Source organism: Salvelinus fontinalis, unplaced genomic scaffold, assembly GCF_029448725.1.
Source record: "Salvelinus fontinalis isolate EN_2023a unplaced genomic scaffold, ASM2944872v1 scaffold_0057, whole genome shotgun sequence".
NCBI lineage: Eukaryota > Metazoa > Chordata > Actinopteri > Salmoniformes > Salmonidae > Salvelinus > Salvelinus fontinalis.
The window spans coordinates 225,650-247,844 of NW_026600266.1; the positions used below are offsets into that span (position 1 = coordinate 225,650).

The 22,195-nt window shown below is 45.6% G+C and overlaps 2 protein-coding genes across 3 annotated transcripts in view; one reads left to right on the forward strand and one right to left on the reverse strand.

Moving 5' to 3' along the window:
• Position 1: 1 nt before the first annotated feature.
• LOC129842628 (ADP-ribosylation factor-like protein 16) lies at positions 2-5,479 on the forward strand. The gene is made up of 5 exons (XM_055911249.1): positions 2-276; positions 627-685; positions 797-913; positions 1,832-1,947; positions 3,964-5,479. The coding sequence occupies exons 1-5, from the start codon at positions 216-218 to the stop codon at positions 4,127-4,129; spliced, it is 519 nt and encodes a 172-aa protein (XP_055767224.1). The 5' UTR covers positions 2-215; the 3' UTR covers positions 4,130-5,479.
• A 17-nt stretch (positions 5,480-5,496) lies between these two features.
• LOC129842626 (epsin-3-like) overlaps positions 5,497-22,195 on the reverse strand; it is a 71,844-nt gene continuing 55,145 nt past the window's right edge. For both annotated transcript variants that reach the window (XM_055911246.1, XM_055911245.1), the window contains 4 exons: positions 13,709-13,904; positions 12,654-12,827; positions 8,753-8,995; positions 5,497-7,849 (listed from right to left, as the gene is read on the reverse strand). In XM_055911246.1, coding sequence (XP_055767221.1) covers positions 7,560-7,849; positions 8,753-8,995; positions 12,654-12,827; positions 13,709-13,904 — 903 coding nt within the window. In that variant the 3' untranslated portion in view covers positions 5,497-7,559. The remainder of the gene's footprint in view (positions 7,850-8,752; positions 8,996-12,653; positions 12,828-13,708; positions 13,905-22,195) is intronic.

The window sequence follows — 22,195 nt, forward strand, 5'->3', positions numbered from 1 at the left end:
ATTCAATGTTTTGGTTCCGGGTCGGTCGGTGATGAAATAACTCATGAGAAATTGGATTTGCAGCAAAGATTTGCTTCTTATTTGTGCAAACATAGCAACTAAAGTTGATTATATGAGCGTCGCCGTGGTGTCAAAGTAAGCTGGAGAGGCTTGCTTGCTAGCTAACTAGTCTCGACAAGTTTGATACGGATCAAGTCTTTGTTGGTTTTTACGAAATGTGTTTGCTGCTCGGTGCAACCGGTGTTGGAAAAACTCTTCTCTTGAAACGTTTACAGAATATCCTTTCAAACTAGCCAGCATTGAGATTGATTTAGCAAGCAAATAAGATAATAAGCTAACGTTTGCTAGCTAGCAATTATGACCATGGATACGTCTCAATAACCAGTGGCTTCCTTTCATCGTATCCTCTTCTTCCTCTCCTTCATCTGCTTGGAATCTGATGAGTTTCCAATACACATCCACCATATTCTTCTTCTCACCTATCCTGTGTTTAATATCAGTGCAAATGAAGATGTAGGAGAGGAGACTATTGAGACAAAGTAGCGCATGTCTCACTCCAATATGTATCTTCAGAGTACATTTCCATGCTACAGTGTCTATTTAATCACCCTTAACAGACTATTCACAACTCAGTGTGAGAGATGGCACAACTGATTTAGGGGAACCCCCTGTTACTCTACCTACGGTGAGTCCATTCGGTATTCACTACAGTGATTGTTGTGTCAGTCACCATTTGAGGGTGTTTTAAACAGAAAGGGGATTTTCTAGACTACTATTATGTCTCCCTCTGTTACAGGTGGGCACCAACCTGACAGACCTGACTCTGAAGAGGAAGAGGGTGACTGTGAGAGAGCTGGGAGGCTGTATGGGTCCTATCTGGCCCAGTTACTATACGGACTGTTCCTCTGTCATCGTGAGTCCAGAACCACATCCATACAGTGTATAAGTCTCCCCGAGTAGCGCAGCTGTCTAAGGCACTACAGTCCCTGGTGCGAATCCAGGATGTATCACATCCGGCCGTGATTGGGAGTCCCATAAGGAGGCGCACAATTGGCCCAGCATCGTCTGGGTTTGGCCGGGGTAGGCCGTCATTGTATTTAAGAATTTGTTCTTAACTGACTTGCCTAGTTAAATAAATGTTAAATAAAAAAGTTGAGTTAATATATCTACTCTGATGAAGAGTAGATATAGAAGAGGGTGACTGTGAGCGAGCTGGGGTGGGTCAATACTCCTCTCATTGTCCATAGACATTTTATCAATTAAACCTTTACGCATTCAGGTTTGTCCAATTGAGATCAAATGTCTTTAGCAAGAGAGCCCTAGTCCAAGATGGCATCAGCATGAGAACCACGTCATAACTTCTATACAGGAAGACGTTCCTCTCAATTTGGAAATAATTCCTTGTAAATGTTTAGAATAACCTCAATAATACTTTGTACACATATTCCATCGATGGTAAAGTTTAATGCAAAAATAGTCAATATTTCTATATGATTAATAAGCAAAGCTCCTCTGATCAGAAATTGAGATCAACCAGAGGTATGAACAGGCTAATATCACTGCAGGACACGGTAGACCATCAGCCCACTAAACTGGGAGATCAACCAGAGGTATGAACAGGCTAATATCACTGCAGGACACGGTAGACCATCAGCCCACTAAACTGGGAGATCAACCAGGGGTATGAACAGGCTAATATCACTGCAGGACACGGTAGACCATCAGCCCAATAAACTGGGAGATCAACTGTGCATTCTGCATAATTTCAGGCTTGTCGACTGCAGGCATGAAATTATTTAAAATCAAATCTTTGTGTTTGTCCTCTATATAGTTCATGGTGGACTCTGCTAACACCACCCAGGTGTCGTCGTCCTGTATCCAGCTCCTGTCTGTCCTCTCTGCTGAACCTCTCCACACAGCCTCTGTCCTGGTTATCTTCAACAAGAGGTCCTGTAGTAACACACTAACACTACACTGCACTACACATTCTCTGGCCAAGATCACAGTGGATTTTTGAGACTAAACATTCAGATAGAAATGTAATGAATAGATGTGACATGATCCCTTATTCTCTACATGACAATCAGGTTTGTTCAGCACAATACAGTTGTATGTGAATGTTTTGCAACATTGCACCTTACTGGACAGACTGCTGGCTACGAACCAGACGTACAGTCAGGTCCATAAATATTTGGACATTGAACAAGTTATCATTTTGGCTCTGTACGCCACCACAATGGATTTGAAAGGAAACAATCTATATGAGCTGAAAGTGGAGACTCAACTTTAATTTGAGGGTATTTACCTCCAAATCAGGTAAACGGTGTAGGAATTTTAGCACTTTTTATATATGGGGCTCAATTTTAGGGGCTCAAAAGTAATTGGACAACGTAACAATCAATTAAATTGTGAGTTTTAATACTTGGTTGCAAAACCTTTGCCGTCAATGACTGCCTGAAGTCTGGAACCCATAGGCATCACCAGATGCTGGGTTTCTTCCCTGGTGATGCTCTGCCAGGCCGTTACTGCAGCTGTCTTCAGCTCCTGCTCGTTCCTGGGGTGTTTTGCCTTCAGCAAGTGAAATACATTCTCAATTTGATTCAGGTCAGGTGATTGACTTGGCCATTGCAGAACATTCCACTTCTTTGCCTTACAAAATGATTGGGTTGCTTTCGCAGTATGTTTTCGGTCATTGTCCATCTGCACTGTGAAGCGCCGTCCAATGAGTTTTAAATCATTTGGCTGAATCTGGGCAGATAATATAGCCCTAAACCCTTCAGAATTAATCTTGCTGCTTTTGTCACATCATCATCAATAAATACAAGGGAACAAGTTCCATTAGCAGCCATACATGCCCACGCCATAACACTACCCCCACCATGCTTCACAGATGAGGTGGTATGCTTCGGATCATGAGCAGTTCCTTCCCTTCTCATTACTCTTCCCATCATTCTGGTACAAGTTGATCTTTGTCTCATCTGTCCAATGGTTGTTCCAGAACTGTACAGGCTTTTTAGATGTTGTTTGGCCAACTCTAATCTGGTCTTCCTGTTTTTGAGGCTTACCAATGGTTTACATCTTGTGATAAACCGTCTGTATTTACTCTGAAGTCTTCTCTTGAATGTTCACTTTGACACAGATACGCCTACCTCCTGGAGGGTGTTCTTCATCTGGTCAACTGATGTGAAGGGGTTTTTTCTTTACCAGGGAAATAATTATTCTGTCATCCACCACAGTTGTTTTCCGTGGTCTTCCGGGCCTTTTGGTGTTCCTGAGCTCAACAGTGCATTTTTTCTTCTTAAGAATGTACCAAATAGTTGATTTGGCCCCACTGAATGTTTTTGCTATCTCTCTGATGGGTTTGTTTGGATTATTCAGCCTAATGATGGCTTGCTTCACTGGCAGTGACAACTCTTTGGACTTCATATTGAGGGTTAACAGCAACAGATTGCAAATGCCACACTTCAAATCAACTCTCGACCTTTTATCTGCTTACTGGTAAATAAACTAATGAGGGAATAACACACACCTGGCCATGAAACAGCTGAGCAGCCAATTGTCCAACTACTTTTTGGTAAAGACCCTCAAATTAAAGCTGAACGTCTGCACTTTCAGCCTCATATTCATTATTTAATTTCAACTCCAAAATGCTGTGGTAGACAGCTAAAATAATAACTTGGTCAATGTCCAAATATTTATGGACCTGACTGTATCCAATTGCTCCCAATATACTCCCACTTTAAATGCTTTTTCCCCCCACCGCGTTGCATGACTGTCAACAAAGCGTCTCTCCCTCTCTGCACATTTTCTGACTGACTGTCATCCCACTCTTCCCCTCAGGATCTACATTGTACCATGAGTCTTGTAGAGATAAACTTTATTTGCCTCCTTTACATAAATGAAACAGTACCTCTCCCTCGCTTTGCAAATGTCTAACCCTTTCTCCTCCCACCATTCCTCCAGGGACCTCCCTTGTACCATGAGTCTCGTAGAGATGATGTCACTGTTCAGGATGGATGACATCATCGCCTCTGCCACCCAGCCGATCACGACCCTGGAACTGAGCGCTCGTTCCGGCCAGGGACTCCAGGAGGTGTTGGGCTGGCTGGACTCCACCCTAACTAACTGACAGAGTGATGTCATAGAAGCATCTTCCTTCCGGGAAGCAGTTCCTCATTGCTGGTGCTTTCAAGACAACTGGGAACTCTGGGGAAAAATACGGGGTAAAATCATGACGTCAGTGATTTTCAGGTCAGAAAGTCGGTGCTGTAGGAGGCCCAAGTTTCCGAGTTGGAATTTCAAGTTGGATGACCGTTAAAAAATTATTTAAAAAACTGTTATCTTGAACGCACTGAAGTCAGAGATTTCTGAGTTCCCAGTTGCTTTGAACGCAGCATAAGTGACGTCATTGTCACTGAACTTGGAATGATGTCACCACCAACTGGAAAGTGAGGGTACTGTATCTCACGTCGTTACACATGAATCCCGTTGGCAAGAAGATGTCGTCATCCTCATGATCTCAGCACACCAGGAATGATCTGTCATTCACATGGGATCACGTCTGATTGAGGAGGCCTGATGTTAATGCTGTTATGGCTGGAATATCATGCCTGTATTTATTGTCAGCACTCTGTATAGACACTGTATCTACCAGCAGTTGTTTTTTAAAGGCTGAGGGAGAACACTGTTATATCATTTGGTTTAAGTACTTCCAAATAGGGAAATGCATAATCATGTGTGCAGTAGTGTCCTTGATGTAGCCTAACTATCCTGGAGTAGTGTCATCGATGTAGCCTAACTATCCTGGAGTAGTGTCATCGATGTAGCCTAACTATCCTGGAGTAGTGCCCTCGATGTAGCCTAACTATTCTGGAGTAGTGCCCTCGATGTAGCCTAACTATGCTGGATTCATTGATATGGGGAAATGATGGATGACAGTGGAAATACAGTAACGTGTCATACAGGTGTGTGGAAATACAGTAACTATCATAGAGGTGTGTGGAAATACAGTAACTGTCATACAGGTGTGTGGAGATACAGTAACTGTCATAGAGGTGTGTGGAAATACAGTAACTGTCATACAGGTGTGTGGAGATACAGTAACTATCATAGAGGTGTGTGGAAATACAGTAACTGTCATACAGGTGTGTGGAGATACAGTAACTATCATAGAGGTGTGTGGAAATACAGTAACTGTCAGAGGTGTGTGGAAATACAGTAACTGTCATAGAGGTGTGTGGCCTCCGGGGGGCAGACAGACATCGTGTAGAAAAGTCAACTCTTTGCAGCGTGTGCTTCTCTTAAGCATTCGATATGTAGAAACATTCCATTATAAAGTGTTGATATTACAATCTAGCTAGGCATATATATATATTACACACAGTCATGGTTTAACAGATGTAAAAAGGTTGAATGGTATCAAAGCAACAAATATACTATTGATCAACATGATCATGAAATAAAAGCTGTAAAATATGAAGGAATGCAGATGCCAGGTGTTGTTATTAGTTCATTATACTCTTATATTTGATGATGACAATCAGTGTTTCACAAGTAATGATCGAGCAATGAGAGGGAAAATAATCATGATATCAATTCATACATTCTTCTAATATGTTGCGTTGCTTATAGGGTCGAATGCTAGCTTCCTAACTTCTAACTGCAATTGAATGTCCACTTCTCCCATTGACATCAATGCAAAACTCAACTTGAATTGAGAGCGTTAGGATTTTCCCTCTATAGTGAATCCTGCAGTGGTTCCGGTCTCTTGAAAAGCAGATTTCATTCAGATATCCCTCAAAAGGGACTCCAGTCCACTACAATACAATAGAACTACCTTAGAATCCCTCTCACCATCACCACAGTTCCATTCCAACAGCAAACCACCCTGACACAAGAACTCAGTCAGACTGAGCCTTACTAGGCCTAATGCAACAAAAAGGAAACTCCGTGTTCATTATGTTGATGGGAGTTGGCTGGCGTCTCATCATCGGCGTGGAATGTTCTATGCTCGTTCTCAGAAATCAGAGTTGTAGTCGGTGCTGGGAATCATTCTGAACTTTTACAGATAGAAATATATTGAATAGAGCCGACACACTTCCCTTATTCTATCTGGTAGACAATCATATCCGTTCTATATGATACATTTCTATCTGAGTTGCAGTCTGTGCTGGGAAACATTCTGAACGGATAGAAATTGATTGAATAGAGCTGACACTCTTCCCCTATTCTATCTGGCAGACAATCATCTGTTCTACATGATACATTTCTATCTAAGCATTCTGTAATGTTACATCCTCCTGAACAGACTTGTCCGAGTTATCCCCTGGGGCATCATGGGAGAGATAATAGGCGAGAAAGAGCCAACCAATGAAAGCAGTCCAGAGAGCGGACCGACCAATCAGCATAGAGCAGTGCGGCAGGAACAGTGGGCGTCCTGTCCCAGTGCATTGTGGTCCGTCGGTCGGAGAGATAAGCAGGCATAGCTGGTGTACAATCAGTTCAGTGCTGGATCAGGAGCAACAGTGAGGAGCCAATCAAACGAAAAGAAAGCAGCAGAGTGGGCGGGGCATGTGACTGGGTAAGAAGCAGTTGGAAAAGCAGTTAACTAACCTGGTCCCAGATCTGTTTCTGCTGTATAGCCAATGATCCATAGGAGTTGGAAGGACAGCACAAACAGATCTGAGACCAGGTTAGTGCAGACACACTCATCTGTAAAGTATTGCTAATTACTTTAACATGGAAACGTCTTCACCTACTGCTTTCTATAGCAGAGGATGAGCCTGGGCGTCGGCGTGTATGTACAGGATCTGTCATGGCTTAGGATTAGGTTACTATAGACCTAAACACGTTCTGGGCATATTCTCTTTCTTTCTACCTCTCGTTCCTCCTCCATCACTCCCTTCAGCAGAGAGGAGTAACAGGACAGGTTGTGGTTAAAGCATAGAGCAGACCCGAGCAGAGGCAGTAGCCTCCATCACTCCCTTCAGCAGAGAGGAGTAACAGGACAGGTTGTGGTTAAAGCATAGAGCAGACCCGAGCAGAGGCAGTAGCAGAGGCAGTAGCAGAGGCAGCAATCTAAGGGTTACAGTACTATAGCCCATAGAAAAACAACAACAAAATAACAACTTAAGGGGATTTCAGTTCAGTCTGAATTCCAGTTGTTGAGTCTTGAGGTTAGATTGACAGGAAGTAACCTAATAAGAGTCATGTCTATTCTCTGTTCCATCCACCAGAGATAGAGGATATACCAACATGAATTCCGGCCATGCAACAGCGGGTGGGCGTCCTGTCACATCTGACTACAAAACATCGGTCGTCGTTTTCTATTCATTTCTCGACGATTCCACATGCTGAATCGTCACCACTCGTGGACACCCAGCGGGACACCGCTCGTGGACACCCAGCGGGACACCGCTCGTGGACACCCAGCGGGACACCGCTCGTGGACACCCAGCAGGACACCGCTCGTGGACACCCAGCAGGTGATCTACTGCGCAGGGCAGACGTTGGTGTTGGTCTATCTTCCATCTTTGGGGTTCAGTTCACCTGGACAGACATCATAGGAAGGGATTCTGACTGTGCTGCTCTCCCAGAGACGAGATGGAGGAAAGAGGTAACAGGGGCTGTGGCAGCCCAGGTATGTCCAGGGCTCCATGGGTTGGCTGGGTGAGGGAGGAGGGCAGGCTGGCCGGCTGGTGGCTGGCGGGTAGGGGCAGAGAAGCACTGTAGGGCAGGGAGGGAGGACCGGAGGGGGGAACGGGGGATGTGGAGCTGGGACGCATCTGATTCAGAGTGAGACGAGGTTGTTCACTCTGGAACGGGTTGAGGGGAGATGGAGTACTCAGACCTGGAGGGGGGAAGGAGATGGGGGAGGAGAGAGATCAAGAGGGGAGGATATAGGGGAGGAGAGAGAGCAGGGGGGAGGAGATAGGGGGGGAGATAGGGGAGGAGAGAGAGCAGGGGGGAAGGAGTGAGGGGAGGAGAGAGCAGGGGGAAGGAGATAGGGGAGGAGAGAGAGCAGGGGGGAAGGATTGAGGGGAGGAGAGAGAGCAGGGGGGAAGGAGATAGGGGAGGAGAGAGAGCAGGGGGAAGGATTGAGGGGAGGAGAGAGAGCAGGGGGGAAGGAGATAGGGGAGGAGAGAGAGCAAGGGGGAAGGAGATAGGGGAGGAGAGAGAGCAGGGGGGAAGGAGATAGGGGAGGAGAGAGAGCAGGGGGGGGGGAGATAGGGGAGGAGAGAGAGCAGGGGGGGAGGAGATAGGGGAGGAGAGAGAGCAGGGGGGGAGGAGATAGGGGAGGAGAGAGCAGGGGGGGAGGAGATAGGGGAGGAGAGAGAGCAGGGGGGTGGAGATAGGGGAGGAGAGAGAGCAGGGGGGAGGAGATAGGGGAGGAGAGAGAGCAGGGGGGAGAGCAGGGGGGAGGAGATAGGGGAGGAGATAGAGCAAGAGGGGAGGGGCAGAGAGAAAGTCAGTAGAAGCACTTTTAACCAGTACACGTTAAATGTTTAAATACTTAACCTGCGCTTAATTATTACGTTTGTCCAGTAAGCTGCGATAGGATCAATGGAATAGTCCCAAAAGTGCAAACTTCAACCTGCAATTGCCCCAGGTCTGAGTAAGTAACGGAGTAGCACTTTACTTGTAAATTGGATGGGGTACATGGTTTGCTTTAGAGCAGGGATATGATTAACTGTGTTCACCTGAGAAGAAGGGGTTTTGGTCTGTGTGTGTGAGTGACTGTTTCAGTGTTCACCTGAGAGGAAGGGGTTCTTGGTCTTGGCTGGGGGGTTGGCTGGTATCAGGCTGTCCAGATTGACCAGGGAGGCCCCTGTGGGCCCCAGGAAGGATTCAGGGGTCCGGCAGGTCCGAGGGCTGGGGACCCCCAGACTGTCCCCTATACGAGACAGATCAAACAGCTCCGGGCTGCCCTCACCCTCACCTCGACTGTTCAGGCTGAAATGACCTCCGTCCATCGCCTCGTCAAACAAGTCACCATCTAATGGAGAGTACATAAATTTATGTTTAAATGTTCAAATATGTTTAGACATATACAGTGCCTTCGGAAAGTATTCAGACCCCTTGACCTTTTACACATTTTGTTAAATTACAGCCGTTAATTTTAGAAATTTTAGCAAATGTATACATTTTTTTTAAACGATACCTTATTTACATAAGTATTCAGACCCTTTGCTATGAGTCTCGAAATTGAGCACAGGTGCATCCTGTTTCCATTGATCATCCTTGAGATGTTTCTACAACTTGACTGGAGTCCACCTGTGGTAAATTCAATTGATTGGACATGATTTGGAAAGGCACACACCTGTCTATATGTCCCACAGTTGACAGTGCATGTCAGAGCAAGAACCAAGCCATGAGGTCGCAGGAATTGTCCATAGAGCTCAGAGACAGAAATGTATTGAGCACAGATCTGGGGAAGGGTACCAAATTCTGCAGCATTGAAGGTCCGCCAGAAAACAGTGGCCTCCATTATTCTTAAATGGAAGAAGTTTGGAACCACCAAGACTCTTCCTAGAGCTGGCCGCCCGGCCAAACTGAACAATCAGGGGAGAAAGACCTTGGTCAGGGTGGTGACCAAGAACCCGATGGTCCCTCTGACAGACCTCCATAGTTCCTCTGTGGAGATTGGAGAACCTTCCAGAAGGACAACAATCTCTGCAGCACTCCAACAATCAGGCCTTTATGTTCGAGTGGCCAGACGGAAGCCACTCCTCAGTAAAGGGCACATGACAGCCTGCTTGGAGTTTACCAAAAGACACCTAAAGACTCTCAGAGAATGAGAAACAAGATTATCTGGTCTGATGAAACCAAGATTACATTCTTTGCCCTGAATGCCAAGCGTCACATCTGGAGGAAACCTGGCACCATCCCTACAGTGAACCATTGTGTTGGCAGCAGCAAGCTGTGGGGGTGTTTTTCAGCGGCAGGGACTGGGAGACTTCAGAAGAGGCAAAGATGAACGGAGAAAAGTACAGAGAGATCCTTGATGAAAACCTGCTCCAGAGCGCTCAGGACCTCAGACTGGGGTGAAGGTTCACCTTCCAACAGGACAATGAACCTAACCACACAGCCAAGACAACGCAGGAGTGGCTTCGGGACATGTCTCTGAATGTCCTTGAGTGGCCCAGCCAGAGCCCGGACTTGAACCCAATCGAACATCTCTGGAGAGACCTGAAAATAGCTGTGCTGCAATGCTCCCCAAATACAGGTGTGCCAAGCTTGTAGTATCATACCTAAGAAGAATCGAGGCTGTAATCGCTGCCAAAGGAGCTTCAACAAAGTACTGAGTGAAGGGTATGAATACTTACAGTACCAGTCAAAAGTTTGGACACACCTACTCATTCAAGGGTTTTTTCTTTATTTTTACTATTTTCTGTGAAGCATGGAGGAGGAGGTGTGATGGTGTGGGGTGCTTTGCTGTCTGTTATTTATTTGGAATTCAAGGCACACTTAACCAGCATCGCTACCACAGCATTCTGCAGCGATACGCCATCCCATCGGGTTTGCGCTTAGTGGGACTATCGTTTGTTTTTCAACAGGACAATGACGCAATACACACCTCCAGGCTGTGTAAGGGCTATTTGACCAATAAGGAGAGTGATGGAGGGCTGCATCAGATGACCTGGCCTCCACAATCACCCGACCTCAACCCAATTGAGATGGCTTGGGATGAGTTGGATCACAGAGTGAAGGAAAAGCAGCATATGTGCTCAGCATATGTGGGAACTCCTTCAAGACTGTTGGAAAAGCATTACTCATGAAGTTGGTTGAGAGAATGCCAAGAGTGTGCAAAGCTGTCATCAAGGAAAAGGGTGACTACTTTGATTTCTTTAACACTGTTTTTGGTTACTACACTGACTTTTTCAACCTGTCCCTGTTTGAGTCTGTAATACCAACATGTTTCAAGCAGACCACCATAGTCCCTGTGCCCAAGAACACCTAGGTAACCTGCCTAAATTAATACCGACCCTTAGCACTCACGTCTGTAGCCATGAAGTGCTTTGAAAGGCTGGTCATGACTCACAACACCATTATCCCAGAAACCCTAGACCCACTCCAATGTGCATACCGCCCCAACAGATCCACAGATGATGCCATCTCTATTGCACTCAACACTGCCCTTTCCCATCTGGACTAAGGGAACACTTATGTGAGAATGCTATTAATTGACTACAGCTCAGCGTTCAACACCATAGTGCCCTCAAAGCTCATCACTAAGCTAAGGACCCTGGGACTAAACACCTCCCTCTGCAACTGGATCCTGTACTTCCTGACGGGCCGCCCCCAGGTGGTAAGGGTAGGTAACAACACATCCCCACACTGATCCTCAACACGGGGGCCCCTCAGGGGCTCAGTCCCCTCCTGTACTCCCTGTTCACCCACGACTGCATGGCCAGGCACGACTCCAACACCATCATTGAGTTTGCCGACAACACAACAGGCCTGATCACCGACAACAACGAGACAGCATATAGGGTGGAGGTCAGAGATTTGGCCGTGTGGTGGCAGGACAACAACCTCTCCCTTAACGTGATCAAGACAAAGGAGATGATTGTGGACTACAGGAAAAGGAGGACCAAGCACGCCCCCATTCTCATCGACGGGGCTGTGGTGGAGCAGGTTGAGGCGTCCACATCACCAACAAACTATCATGGTCCAAACACACCAAGACAGTCATGAAGTGGGCACGACAAAGTATATTCCCCCTCAGGAGACTGAAAAGATTTGGCATGGGTCCTCAGAGCCTCAAAATGTTCTACAGCTGCACGGTCGAGAGCATCCTGGCTGGTTGCATAACTGCCTGGTATGGCAACTGCTCGGCCTCCGACCTCAAGGCACTCAGAGGGTAGTGCGAACGGCCCAGTACACCCAAGCTTCCTGCCATCCAGGACCTCTATACCAGGCGGTGTCAGAAGAAGGCCCTAAAAATGATCAAAGACTCCAGCCACCCTAGTCATAGGCTGTTCTCTCTGCTACTACACAGCAAGCGGTATCGGAGCGCCAAGTCTAGGTCCATAAGACTCCTGAACAGCTAATCAAATGCCTACCTGGACTATTTGCAAACTTTTGACTGGTATGTAAATGTGATATTTCTAAAAAAATAAAAATAAAAAAAAATAAAAAAAAACGTTTTTTGTTTTGTCTTTATGGGGTAGTGTGTGTAGATTGATGAGATGTTTTTATTATTTTTTAAATCAATTTTAAAATAAGGCTGTAACCTAACAAAATGTGGAAAAAGTCAAGGGGTCTGAATACTTTCCAAAGGTACTGTATGCTTCTGCCCGTACATACATATGTTACATGTTGTTACATGATACATAGACATATGTTAAATGAAAGGTAGCAGGTGTGTGTGTCTGTCTGTCTGTCTGTCTGTCTGTCTGTGTCTCTGTGTGTGTCTGGTCTCTGTGTGTGTGTGTCTGTGTGTGTGTGTCTGTCTGTCTGTCTGTCTGTCTGTCTGTCTGTCTGTCTGTCTGTGTCTCTGTGTGTGTCTGTCTGTCTGTGTCTCTGTGTGTGTCTGTCTGTCTGGTCTGTCTGTCTGTCTGGTCTGTCTGTCTGTCTGTCTGTCTGTCTGTCTGTCGGTGTCTCGGTGTGTGTGCATGTGTAGCCATAGGGAGCCAGAGATAACCAGTCACCTGTAGGGCTGCCAGTTCGAAGAGCATCTGGGATAGAGAATGGGTCTACTACCCCCGGGGTCTCCCAGGGGTCCGGAGGGGACAGGCTACGCTCCCAAGGAGGGGCGGGGCTACCGTAGGTGGGAGGAACCATCCAGGGAGACTCTATCACAGCGGGGTTGGAGCGAGCCTCCACTGCAGTAACAAGACAGGGTAAGGATTTATTATTATTATTATTATTATTAAGTCTATAAGCAGATCATAAACACTAGATTATAGCTACATAGAGCTTTATTAACATTATAGCTACATATAGCTTTATTAACATTATAGCTACATATAGCTTTATTAACATTATAGCTACATATAGCTTTATTAACATTATAGCTACATAGAGCTTTATTAACATTATAGCTACATAGCGCTTTATTAACATTATAGCTACATAGAGCTTTATTAACATTATAGCTACATAGAGCTTTATTAACATTATAGCTACATAGAGCTTTATTAACAGTATAGCTGCACATAGCTTTATTAACATTATAGCTACATAGAGCTGCATTAACATCCCTCCCTTCCCCCTGGCGCCGTCCCTTCCCCCCTGGCCCTATCCCTTCCCTCCCTGGCCCTATCCCTTCCCCCCTTGACTCTATCCCCCCCCCCCCCCCCCGGCCCTATCCCTTCCTTCCCCCTGGCCCTATCCCTTCCCCCTGGCCCTATCCCTTCCCCCTGGCCCTATCCCTTCCTTCCCCCTGGCCCCATCCCTTCCTTCCCCCTGGCCCCATCCCTTCCTTCCCCCTGGCCCTATCCCTTCCTTCCCCCTGGCCCTATCCCTTCCCCCTGGCCCCATCCCTTCCTTCCCCCTGGCCCTATCCCTTCCCCCTGGCCCCATCCCTCCCCCCTGGCCCCATCCCTCCCCCCTGGCCCCATATATGTCAATATATGTCTATGATCCAGACCCTTCAGATCTGCAGTCATCGGAGGAAGGGGTAGGGCCAAGGGGAAGGGTTAGGGAGTGAATTGGGACCGGCTGTTAGAGTTCGAGCTCTTTAGAGGCTTGGAGCAGCTCTTACCCAGTGAGTCCCAGGGGTCGGAGGCTGCCCCATCCCCAGGCAGGTGACCAGGCCCAGCAGCAGCCTGGGCCTGGGGGAGGGGGTGGTGGAGAGGGGTGCGGACGTTCCCCCCTGGCAGGATCCAAGAGTTGGCACTAGCAGTAGGAGGCACCTCAGACGACACAGCAAACACCTCCACCAGATCCATCATGGCAGACTGTCCACGGAGAAACAACACGTAGGTCCTAATCATTAAACACCTCCATGATGGCAGACTGTCCACAGAGAAACAACACGTAGGTCCTAATCATTAAACACCTCCATGATGGCAGACTGTCCACAGAGAAACAACACGTAGGTCCTAATCATTAAACACCTCCATCATGGCAGACTGTCCACAGAGAAACAACACGTAGGTCCTAATCATTAAACACCTCCATGATGGCAGACTGTCCACAGAGAAACAACACGTAGGTCCTAATCATTAAACACCTCCATGATGGCAGACTGTCCACAGAGAAACAACACGTAGGTCCTAATCATTAAACACCTCCATGATGGCAGACTGTCCACAGAGAAACAACACGTAGGTCCTAATCATTAAACACCTCCATGATGGCAGACTGTCCACAGAGAAACAACACGTAGGTCCTAATCATTAAACACCTCCATGATGGCAGACTGTCCACAGAGAAACAACACGTAGGTTCTAATCATTAAACACCTCCATGATGGCAGACTGTCCACAGAGAAACAACACGTAGGTCCTAATCATTAAACACCTCCATGATGGCAGACTGTCCACAGAGAAACAACACGTAGGTTCTAATCATTAAACACCTCCATGATGGCAGACTGTCCACAGAGAAACAACACGTAGGTCCTAATCGTTAAACACCTCCATGATGGCAGACTGTCCACAGAGAAACAACACGTAGGTCCTAATCGTTAAACACCTCCATCATGGCAGACTGTCCACAGAGAAACAACACGTAGGTCCTAATCATTAAACACCTCCATGATGGCAGACTGTCCACAGAGAAACAACACGTAGGTCCTAATCATTAAACACCTCCATGATGGCAGACTGTCCACAGAGAAACAACACGTAGGTCCTAATCATTAAACACCTCCATGATGGCAGACTGTCCACGGAGAAACAACACGTAGGTCCTAATCATTAAATAAGTAAGCCTTGGAGCAGCCAGAGAGGCCTATAGAGCAGGAGACAATCTTCTGTTTCTGTAGTGAGAGACAGCTTGACCCCTGGACAGGACGCTAGTCTGTTGCTGGGTCTTATAGTTATAGGAGGTATAAGATAGGAGGATAGTCATAGGAGTTATAGGATAGGAGGATAGTTATAGGATAGGATAATAGTTATAGGAGTTATAGGATAGGAGGATAGTTATAGGATAGGAGGATAGTCATAGGAGTTATAGGATAGGAGGATAGTTATAGGAGTTATAGGATAGGAGGATAGTTATAGGAGTTATAGGATAGGAGGATAGTCATAGGAGTTATAGGATAGGAGGATAGTTATAGGAGTTATAGGATAGGAGGATAGTTATAGGAGTTATAGGATAGGAGGATAGTCATAGGATTATAGGATAGGAGGATAGTCATAGGAGTTATAGGATAGGAGGATAGTTATAGGAGTTATAGGATAGGAGGATAGTCATAGGATTATAGGATAGGAGGATAGTCATAGGAGTTATAGGATAGGAGGATAGTTATAGGAGTTATAGGATAGGAGGATAGTTATAGGAGTTATAGGATAGGAGGATAGTCATAGGAGTTATAAGATAGTTATAGGATAGGAGGATAGTCATAGGAGTTATAGGATAGGAGGATAGTCATAGGAGTTATAGGGGAATAGTCATAGGAGTTATAGGAAAGGAGGATAGTTATATGAGTTATAAGATATAACATCTCAGCATATATTTTAGCCTTACCTATGCTTTGACTCTCTACTATGGCCTCCAAAACTATGTCGGCGCTAAATAGCTCATACAGAGGAGTGTGTTGACTGTTCTGGTTACTGTCCATATGTAGAGTACTATAGTGCTGACTGTTCTGGTTACAGTCCATATGGAGAGTACTATAGTGTTGACTGTTCTGGTTACTGTCCATATGGAGAGTACTATAGTGTTGACTGTTCTGGTTACAGTCCATATGGAGAGTACTATAGTGTTGACTGTTATGGTTACTGTCCATATGGAGAGTACTATAGTGTTGACTGTTATGGTTACTGTCCATATGGAGAGTACTATAGTGTTGACTGTTATGGTTACAGTCCATATGGAGAGTACTATAGTGTTGACTGTTATGGTTACTGTCCATATGGAGAGTACTATAGTGTTGACTGTTCTGGTTACTGTCCATATGGAGAATACTACAGTGTTGACTGTTCTGGTTAGAGTCCATATGGAGAGTACTATAGTGTTGACTTGTGGAACTCAGACCACGCTGTCCCCCACGCTCCCTTGGGGAACTCAGACCACGCTGTCCCCCACGCTCCCCTGGGGAACTCAGACCAGGCTGTCCCCCACGTTCCCCTGGGGAACTCAGACCAGGCTGTCCCCCACGCTCCCCTGGGGAACTCAGACCATGTGATCCTATACCTCATCCCCCCCATACAGACAGAATTTACAAACCACCAAGCCTGTCAAACAGGTGTGGAAATGGACTGACAAGGCCATTAGGGAGTTAAAGGAGTGGCAAGACACCAGGGATTGGAACATATTGAAGGACGACAATGCCAACATATACGACAACACAGACAGGGTCACAACCTACATCAGTGGATGTGAGGAGAACTGCATACCATCAAAGACTTTTCTATCACACAGCAACAACAAGCCATTGTTCACTGGTGAGCTTAAGGCTCTTCACAGTGCCAACGAGAAGCCCACAGGGCTCTCTGCTCTGCCAACGAGATTCCCACAGGGCTCTTCACAGTGCCAACGAGAAGCCCACAGGGCTCTCTGCTCTGCCAACGAGATTCCCACAGGGCTCTCTGCTCTGCCAAAGAGGAAGCCCACAGGAGCAAGACCAGGGTCCTCTATGGAGAGGCCAAGATAAAGCTACAGTCAGGAATGAAGTCAGCCAGACAGACAGGCTGGAGCAACAGTTCTCCAGCAACAACAACTCATCTGTCTGGCATGGAACGGAAACAAACCAGAAACCATAAGCTCCTCCAACAGCAGACCACCCCTCACTGCAGAATAAACTAAACCAGTTCTACTCCAGATTTGACTCACAAAGGGCCCTCAATCACCAGGACAATAACCGTCCTTACCCCACCCCTCCCTCTCCAGGTTCCTTTCTTATTTACCCTTCTGCCATCCCAGGAACCTCTCACCCCCCCCCCCCCCCCCCCCCTTCCCCCAGCCTGTCCCAGTCTACCCCCCCTTCCCCCACCCCTGGTCATCACGGAGCAGGAGGTCAACAGACTCTTTAGGAAACAGATCAGCAGGAAGGCTGCCGGCCCGGACAAGGTCTCTCCAGACTAGGAACTCACTCTGTTTCTCTAGACTAGGCTGACCAGCTCTCCCCTGTTTTCACTGACTAATTCAACCACCAAATCACCTACAGAGCTAGGTGATCACCTACACCTACTGTCCCATCACTAAACCATCACCTCGAACCACTGCAGTCCACATACAGAGCTAGGTGATCACCTACACCTACTGTCCCATCACTAAACCATCACCTCGACCCACTGCAGTTCACCTACAGAGCTAGGTGATCACCTACACCTACTGTCCCATCACTAAACCATCACCTCGACCCACTGCAGTTCACATACAGAGCTAACAGGTACTGTCCCATCACTAAACCATCACCTCGACCCACTGCAGTTCACCTACAGAGCTAACAGGTACTGTCCCATCTCTAAACCATCACCTCGACCCACTGCAGTTCACCTACAGAGCTAACAGGTACTGTCCCATCTCTAAACCATCACCTCGACCCACTGCAGTTCACCTACAGAGCTAACAGGTACTGTCCCATCTCTAAACCATCACCTCGACCCACTGCAGTTCACCTACAGAGCTAACAGGTACTGTCCCATCTCTAAACCATCCCCTCGACCCACTGCAGTTCACCTACAGAGCTAACAGGTACTGTACCATCACTAAACCATCACCTCGACCCACTGCAGTTCACCTACAGAGCTAACAGGTACTGTCCCATCACTAAACCATCACCTCGACCCACTGCAGTTCACCTACAGAGCTAACAGGTACTGTCCCATCTCTAAACCATCACCTCGACCCACTGCAGTCCACATACAGAGCTAACAGGTACTGTCCCATCTCTAAACCATCACCTCGACCCACTGCAGTTCACCTACAGAGCTAACAGGTACTGTCCCATCTCTAAACCATCACCTCGACCCACTGCAGTTCACCTACAGAGCTAACAGGTACTGTCCCATCTCTAAACCATCACCTTGACCCACTACAGTCCACCTACAGAGCTAACAGGTACTGTCCCATCTCTAAACCATCACCTCGACCCACTACAGTCCACATACAGAGCTAACAGGTACTGTCCCATCACCTCGACCCACTACAGTCCACATACAGAGCTAACAGGTACTCTCCCATCACTAAACCATCACCTCGACCCACTACAGTCCACATACAGAGCTAACAGGTACTGTCCCATCTCTAAACCATCACCTCGACCCACTACAGTCCACATACAGAGCTAACAGGTACTGTCCCATCTATAAACCATCACCTCGACCCACTGCAGTCCACATACAGAGCTAACAGGTACTGTCCCATCACTAAACCATCACCTCGACCCACTACAGTCCACCTACAGAGCTAACAGGTACTGTCCCATCACTAAACCATCACCTCGACCCACTACAGTCCACCTACAGAGCTAACAGGTACTGTCCCATCACTAAACCATCACCTCGACCCACTACAGTCCACCTACAGAGCTAACAGGTACTGTCCCATCACTAAACCATCACCTCGACCCACTACAGTCCACCTACAGAGCTAACAGGTCTGTGTTCCACGCTGTAAACATGGGCCTACACTACATCCTCAAACACCTGGAAAACCCAGAGACATATGCGAGGATATTGTTTGTGGACTTTAGCTTTGCGTTTAATACCATCATCCCAGAACTGCTACAAGATAGACTCTCCCAGCTGAACGTGTCCAGCTGCATCTGCCAGTGGATCCCTGACTTCCTGGCCAACAGGACGCAACACGTGAAGCTTGTAGGTTACAGGTTACAGTACGGTGTGGTAACTGTTATATACTGTAGGTTACAGAGTAGTACGGTGTGGTAACTGTTATATACTGTAGGTTACACAGAGTAGTACGGTGTGGTAACTGTTATATACTGTAGGTTATACAGAGTAGTACGGTGTGGTAACTGTTATATACTGTAGGTTACAGTACGGTGTGGTAACTGTTATATACTGTAGGTTATACAGAGTAGTACGGTGTGGTAACTGTTATATACTGTAGGTTACAGTACGGTGTGGTAACTGTTATATACTGTAGGTTACACAGAGTAGTACGGTGTGGTAACTGTTATATACTGTAGGTTACAGTAAGGTGTGGTAACTGTTATATACTGTAGGTTACAGTACGGTGTGGTAACTGTTATATACTGTAGGTTACAGTACGGTGTGGTAACTGTTATATACTGTAGGTTACACAGAGTAGTACGGTGTGGTAACTGTTATATACTGTAGGTTACAGTACGGTGTGGTAACTGTTATATACTGTAGGTTATACAGAGTAGTACGGTGTGTTAACTGTTATATACTGTAGGTTACACAGAGTAGTACGGTGTGGTAACTGTTATATACTGTAGGTTACACAGAGTAGTACGGTGTGGTAACTGTTATATACTGTAGCTTATATAGAGTAGTACGGTGTGGTAACTGTTATATACTGTAGGTTACATAGAGTAGTACGGTGTGGTAACTGTTATATACTGTAGGTTACAGTACGGTGTGGTAACTGTTATATACTGTAGGTTACACAGAGTAGTACGGTGTGGTAACTGTTATATACTGTAGGTTACAGAGTAGTACGGTGTGGTAACTGTTATATACTGTAGGTTATACAGAGTAGTACGGTGTGGTAACTGTTATATACTGTAGGTTACACAGAGTAGTACGGTGTGGTAACTGTTATATACTGTAGGTTACAGTACGGTGTGGTAACTGTTATATACTGTAGGTTATACAGAGTAGTACGGTGTGGTAACTGTTATATACTGTAGGTTATAGTACGGTGTGGTAACTGTTATATACTGTAGGTTATACAGAGTAGTACGGTGTGGTAACTGTTATATACTGTAGGTTATACAGAGTAGTACGGTGTGGTAACTGTTATATACTGTAGGTTACAGTACGGTGTGGTAACTGTTATATACTGTAGGTTACATAGAGTAGTACGGTGTGGTAACTGTTATATACTGTAGGTTACAGTACGGTGTGGTAACTGTTATATACTGTAGGTTACAGAGTAGTACGGTGTGGTAACTGTTATATACTGTAGGTTACACAGAGTAGTACGGTGTGGTAACTGTTATATACTGTAGGTTACATAGAGTAGTACGGTGTGGTAACTGTTATATACTGTAGGTTACAGTACGGTGTGGTAACTGTTATATACTGTAGGTTACAGTACGGTGTGGTAACTGTTATATACTGTAGGTTACAGTACGGTGTGGTAACTGTTATATACTGTAGGTTACAGTACGGTGTGGTAACTGTTATATACTGTAGGTTATATAGAGTAGTACGGTGTGGTAACTGTTATATACTGTAGGTTACAGTACGGTGTGGTAACTGTTATATACTGTAGGTTACATAGAGTAGTACGGTGTGGTAACTGTTATATACTGTAGGTTATACAGAGTAGTACGGTGTGGTAACTGTTATATACTGTAGGTTACATAGAGTAGTACGGTGTGGTAACTGTTATATACTGTAGGTTATACAGAGTAGTACGGTGTGGTAACTGTTATATACTGTAGGTTATACAGAGTAGTACGGTGTGGTAACTGTTATATACTGTAGGTTACAGTACGGTGTGGTAACTGTTATATACTGTAGGTTACAGTACGGTGTGGTAACTGTTATATACTGTAGGTTACATAGAGTAGTACGGTGTGGTAACTGTTATATACTGTAGGTTATACAGAGTAGTACGGTGTGGTAACTGTTATATACTGTAGGTTACAGTACGGTGTGGTAACTGTTATATACTGTAGGTTATACAGAGTAGTACGGTGTGGTAACTGTTAAATACTGTAGGTTACAGTACGGTGTGTTAACTGTTATATACTGTAGGTTATACAGAGTAGTACGGTGTGGTAACTGTTATATACTGTAGGTTACAGTACGGTGTGGTAACTGTTATATACTGTAGGTTACAGTACGGTGTGGTAACTGTTATATATTGTAGGTTACAGAGTAGTACGGTGTGGTAACTGTTATATACTGTAGGTTACAGTACGGTGTGGTAACTGTTATATACTGTAGGTTATACAGAGTAGTACGGTGTGGTAACCGTTATATACTGTAGGTTATATAGAGTAGTACGGTGTGGTAACTGTTATATACTGTAGGTTATACAGAGTAGTACGGTGTGGTAACTGTTATATACTGTAGGTTACACAGAGTAGTACGGTGTGGTAACTGTTATATACTGTAGGTTACAGTACGGTGTGGTAACTGTTATATACTGTAGGTTATACAGAGTAGTACGGTGTGGTAACTGTTATATACTGTAGGTTACAGTACGGTGTGGTAACTGTTATATACTGTAGGTTATACAGAGTAGTACGGTGTGGTAACCGTTATATACTGTAGGTTATATAGAGTAGTACGGTGTGGTAACTGTTATATACTGTAGGTTATACAGAGTAGTACGGTGTGGTAACTGTTATATACTGTAGGTTACACAGAGTAGTACGGTGTGGTAACTGTTATATACTGTAGGTTATACAGAGTAGTACGGTGTGGTAACCGTTATATACTGTAGGTTATATAGAGTAGTACGGTGTGGTAACTGTTATATACTGTAGGTTATACAGAGTAGTACGGTGTGGTAACTGTTATATACTGTAGGTTACAGTACGGTGTGGTAACTGTTATATACTGTAGGTTATACAGAGTAGTACGGTGTGGTAACTGTTATATACTGTAGGTTACAGTACGGTGTGGTAACTGTTATATACTGTAGGTTACAGAGTAGTACGGTGTGGTTACTGTTATATACTGTAGGTTATATAGAGTAGTACGGTGTGGTAACTGTTATATACTGTAGGTTATACAGAGTAGTATGGTGTGGTAACTGTTATATACTGTAGGTTACAGTACGGTGTGGTAACTGTTATATACTGTAGGTTACAGTACGGTGTGGTAACTGTTATATACTGTAGGTTACACAGAGTAGTACGGTGTGGTAACTGTTATATACTGTAGGTTACAGTACGGTGTGGTAACTGTTATAT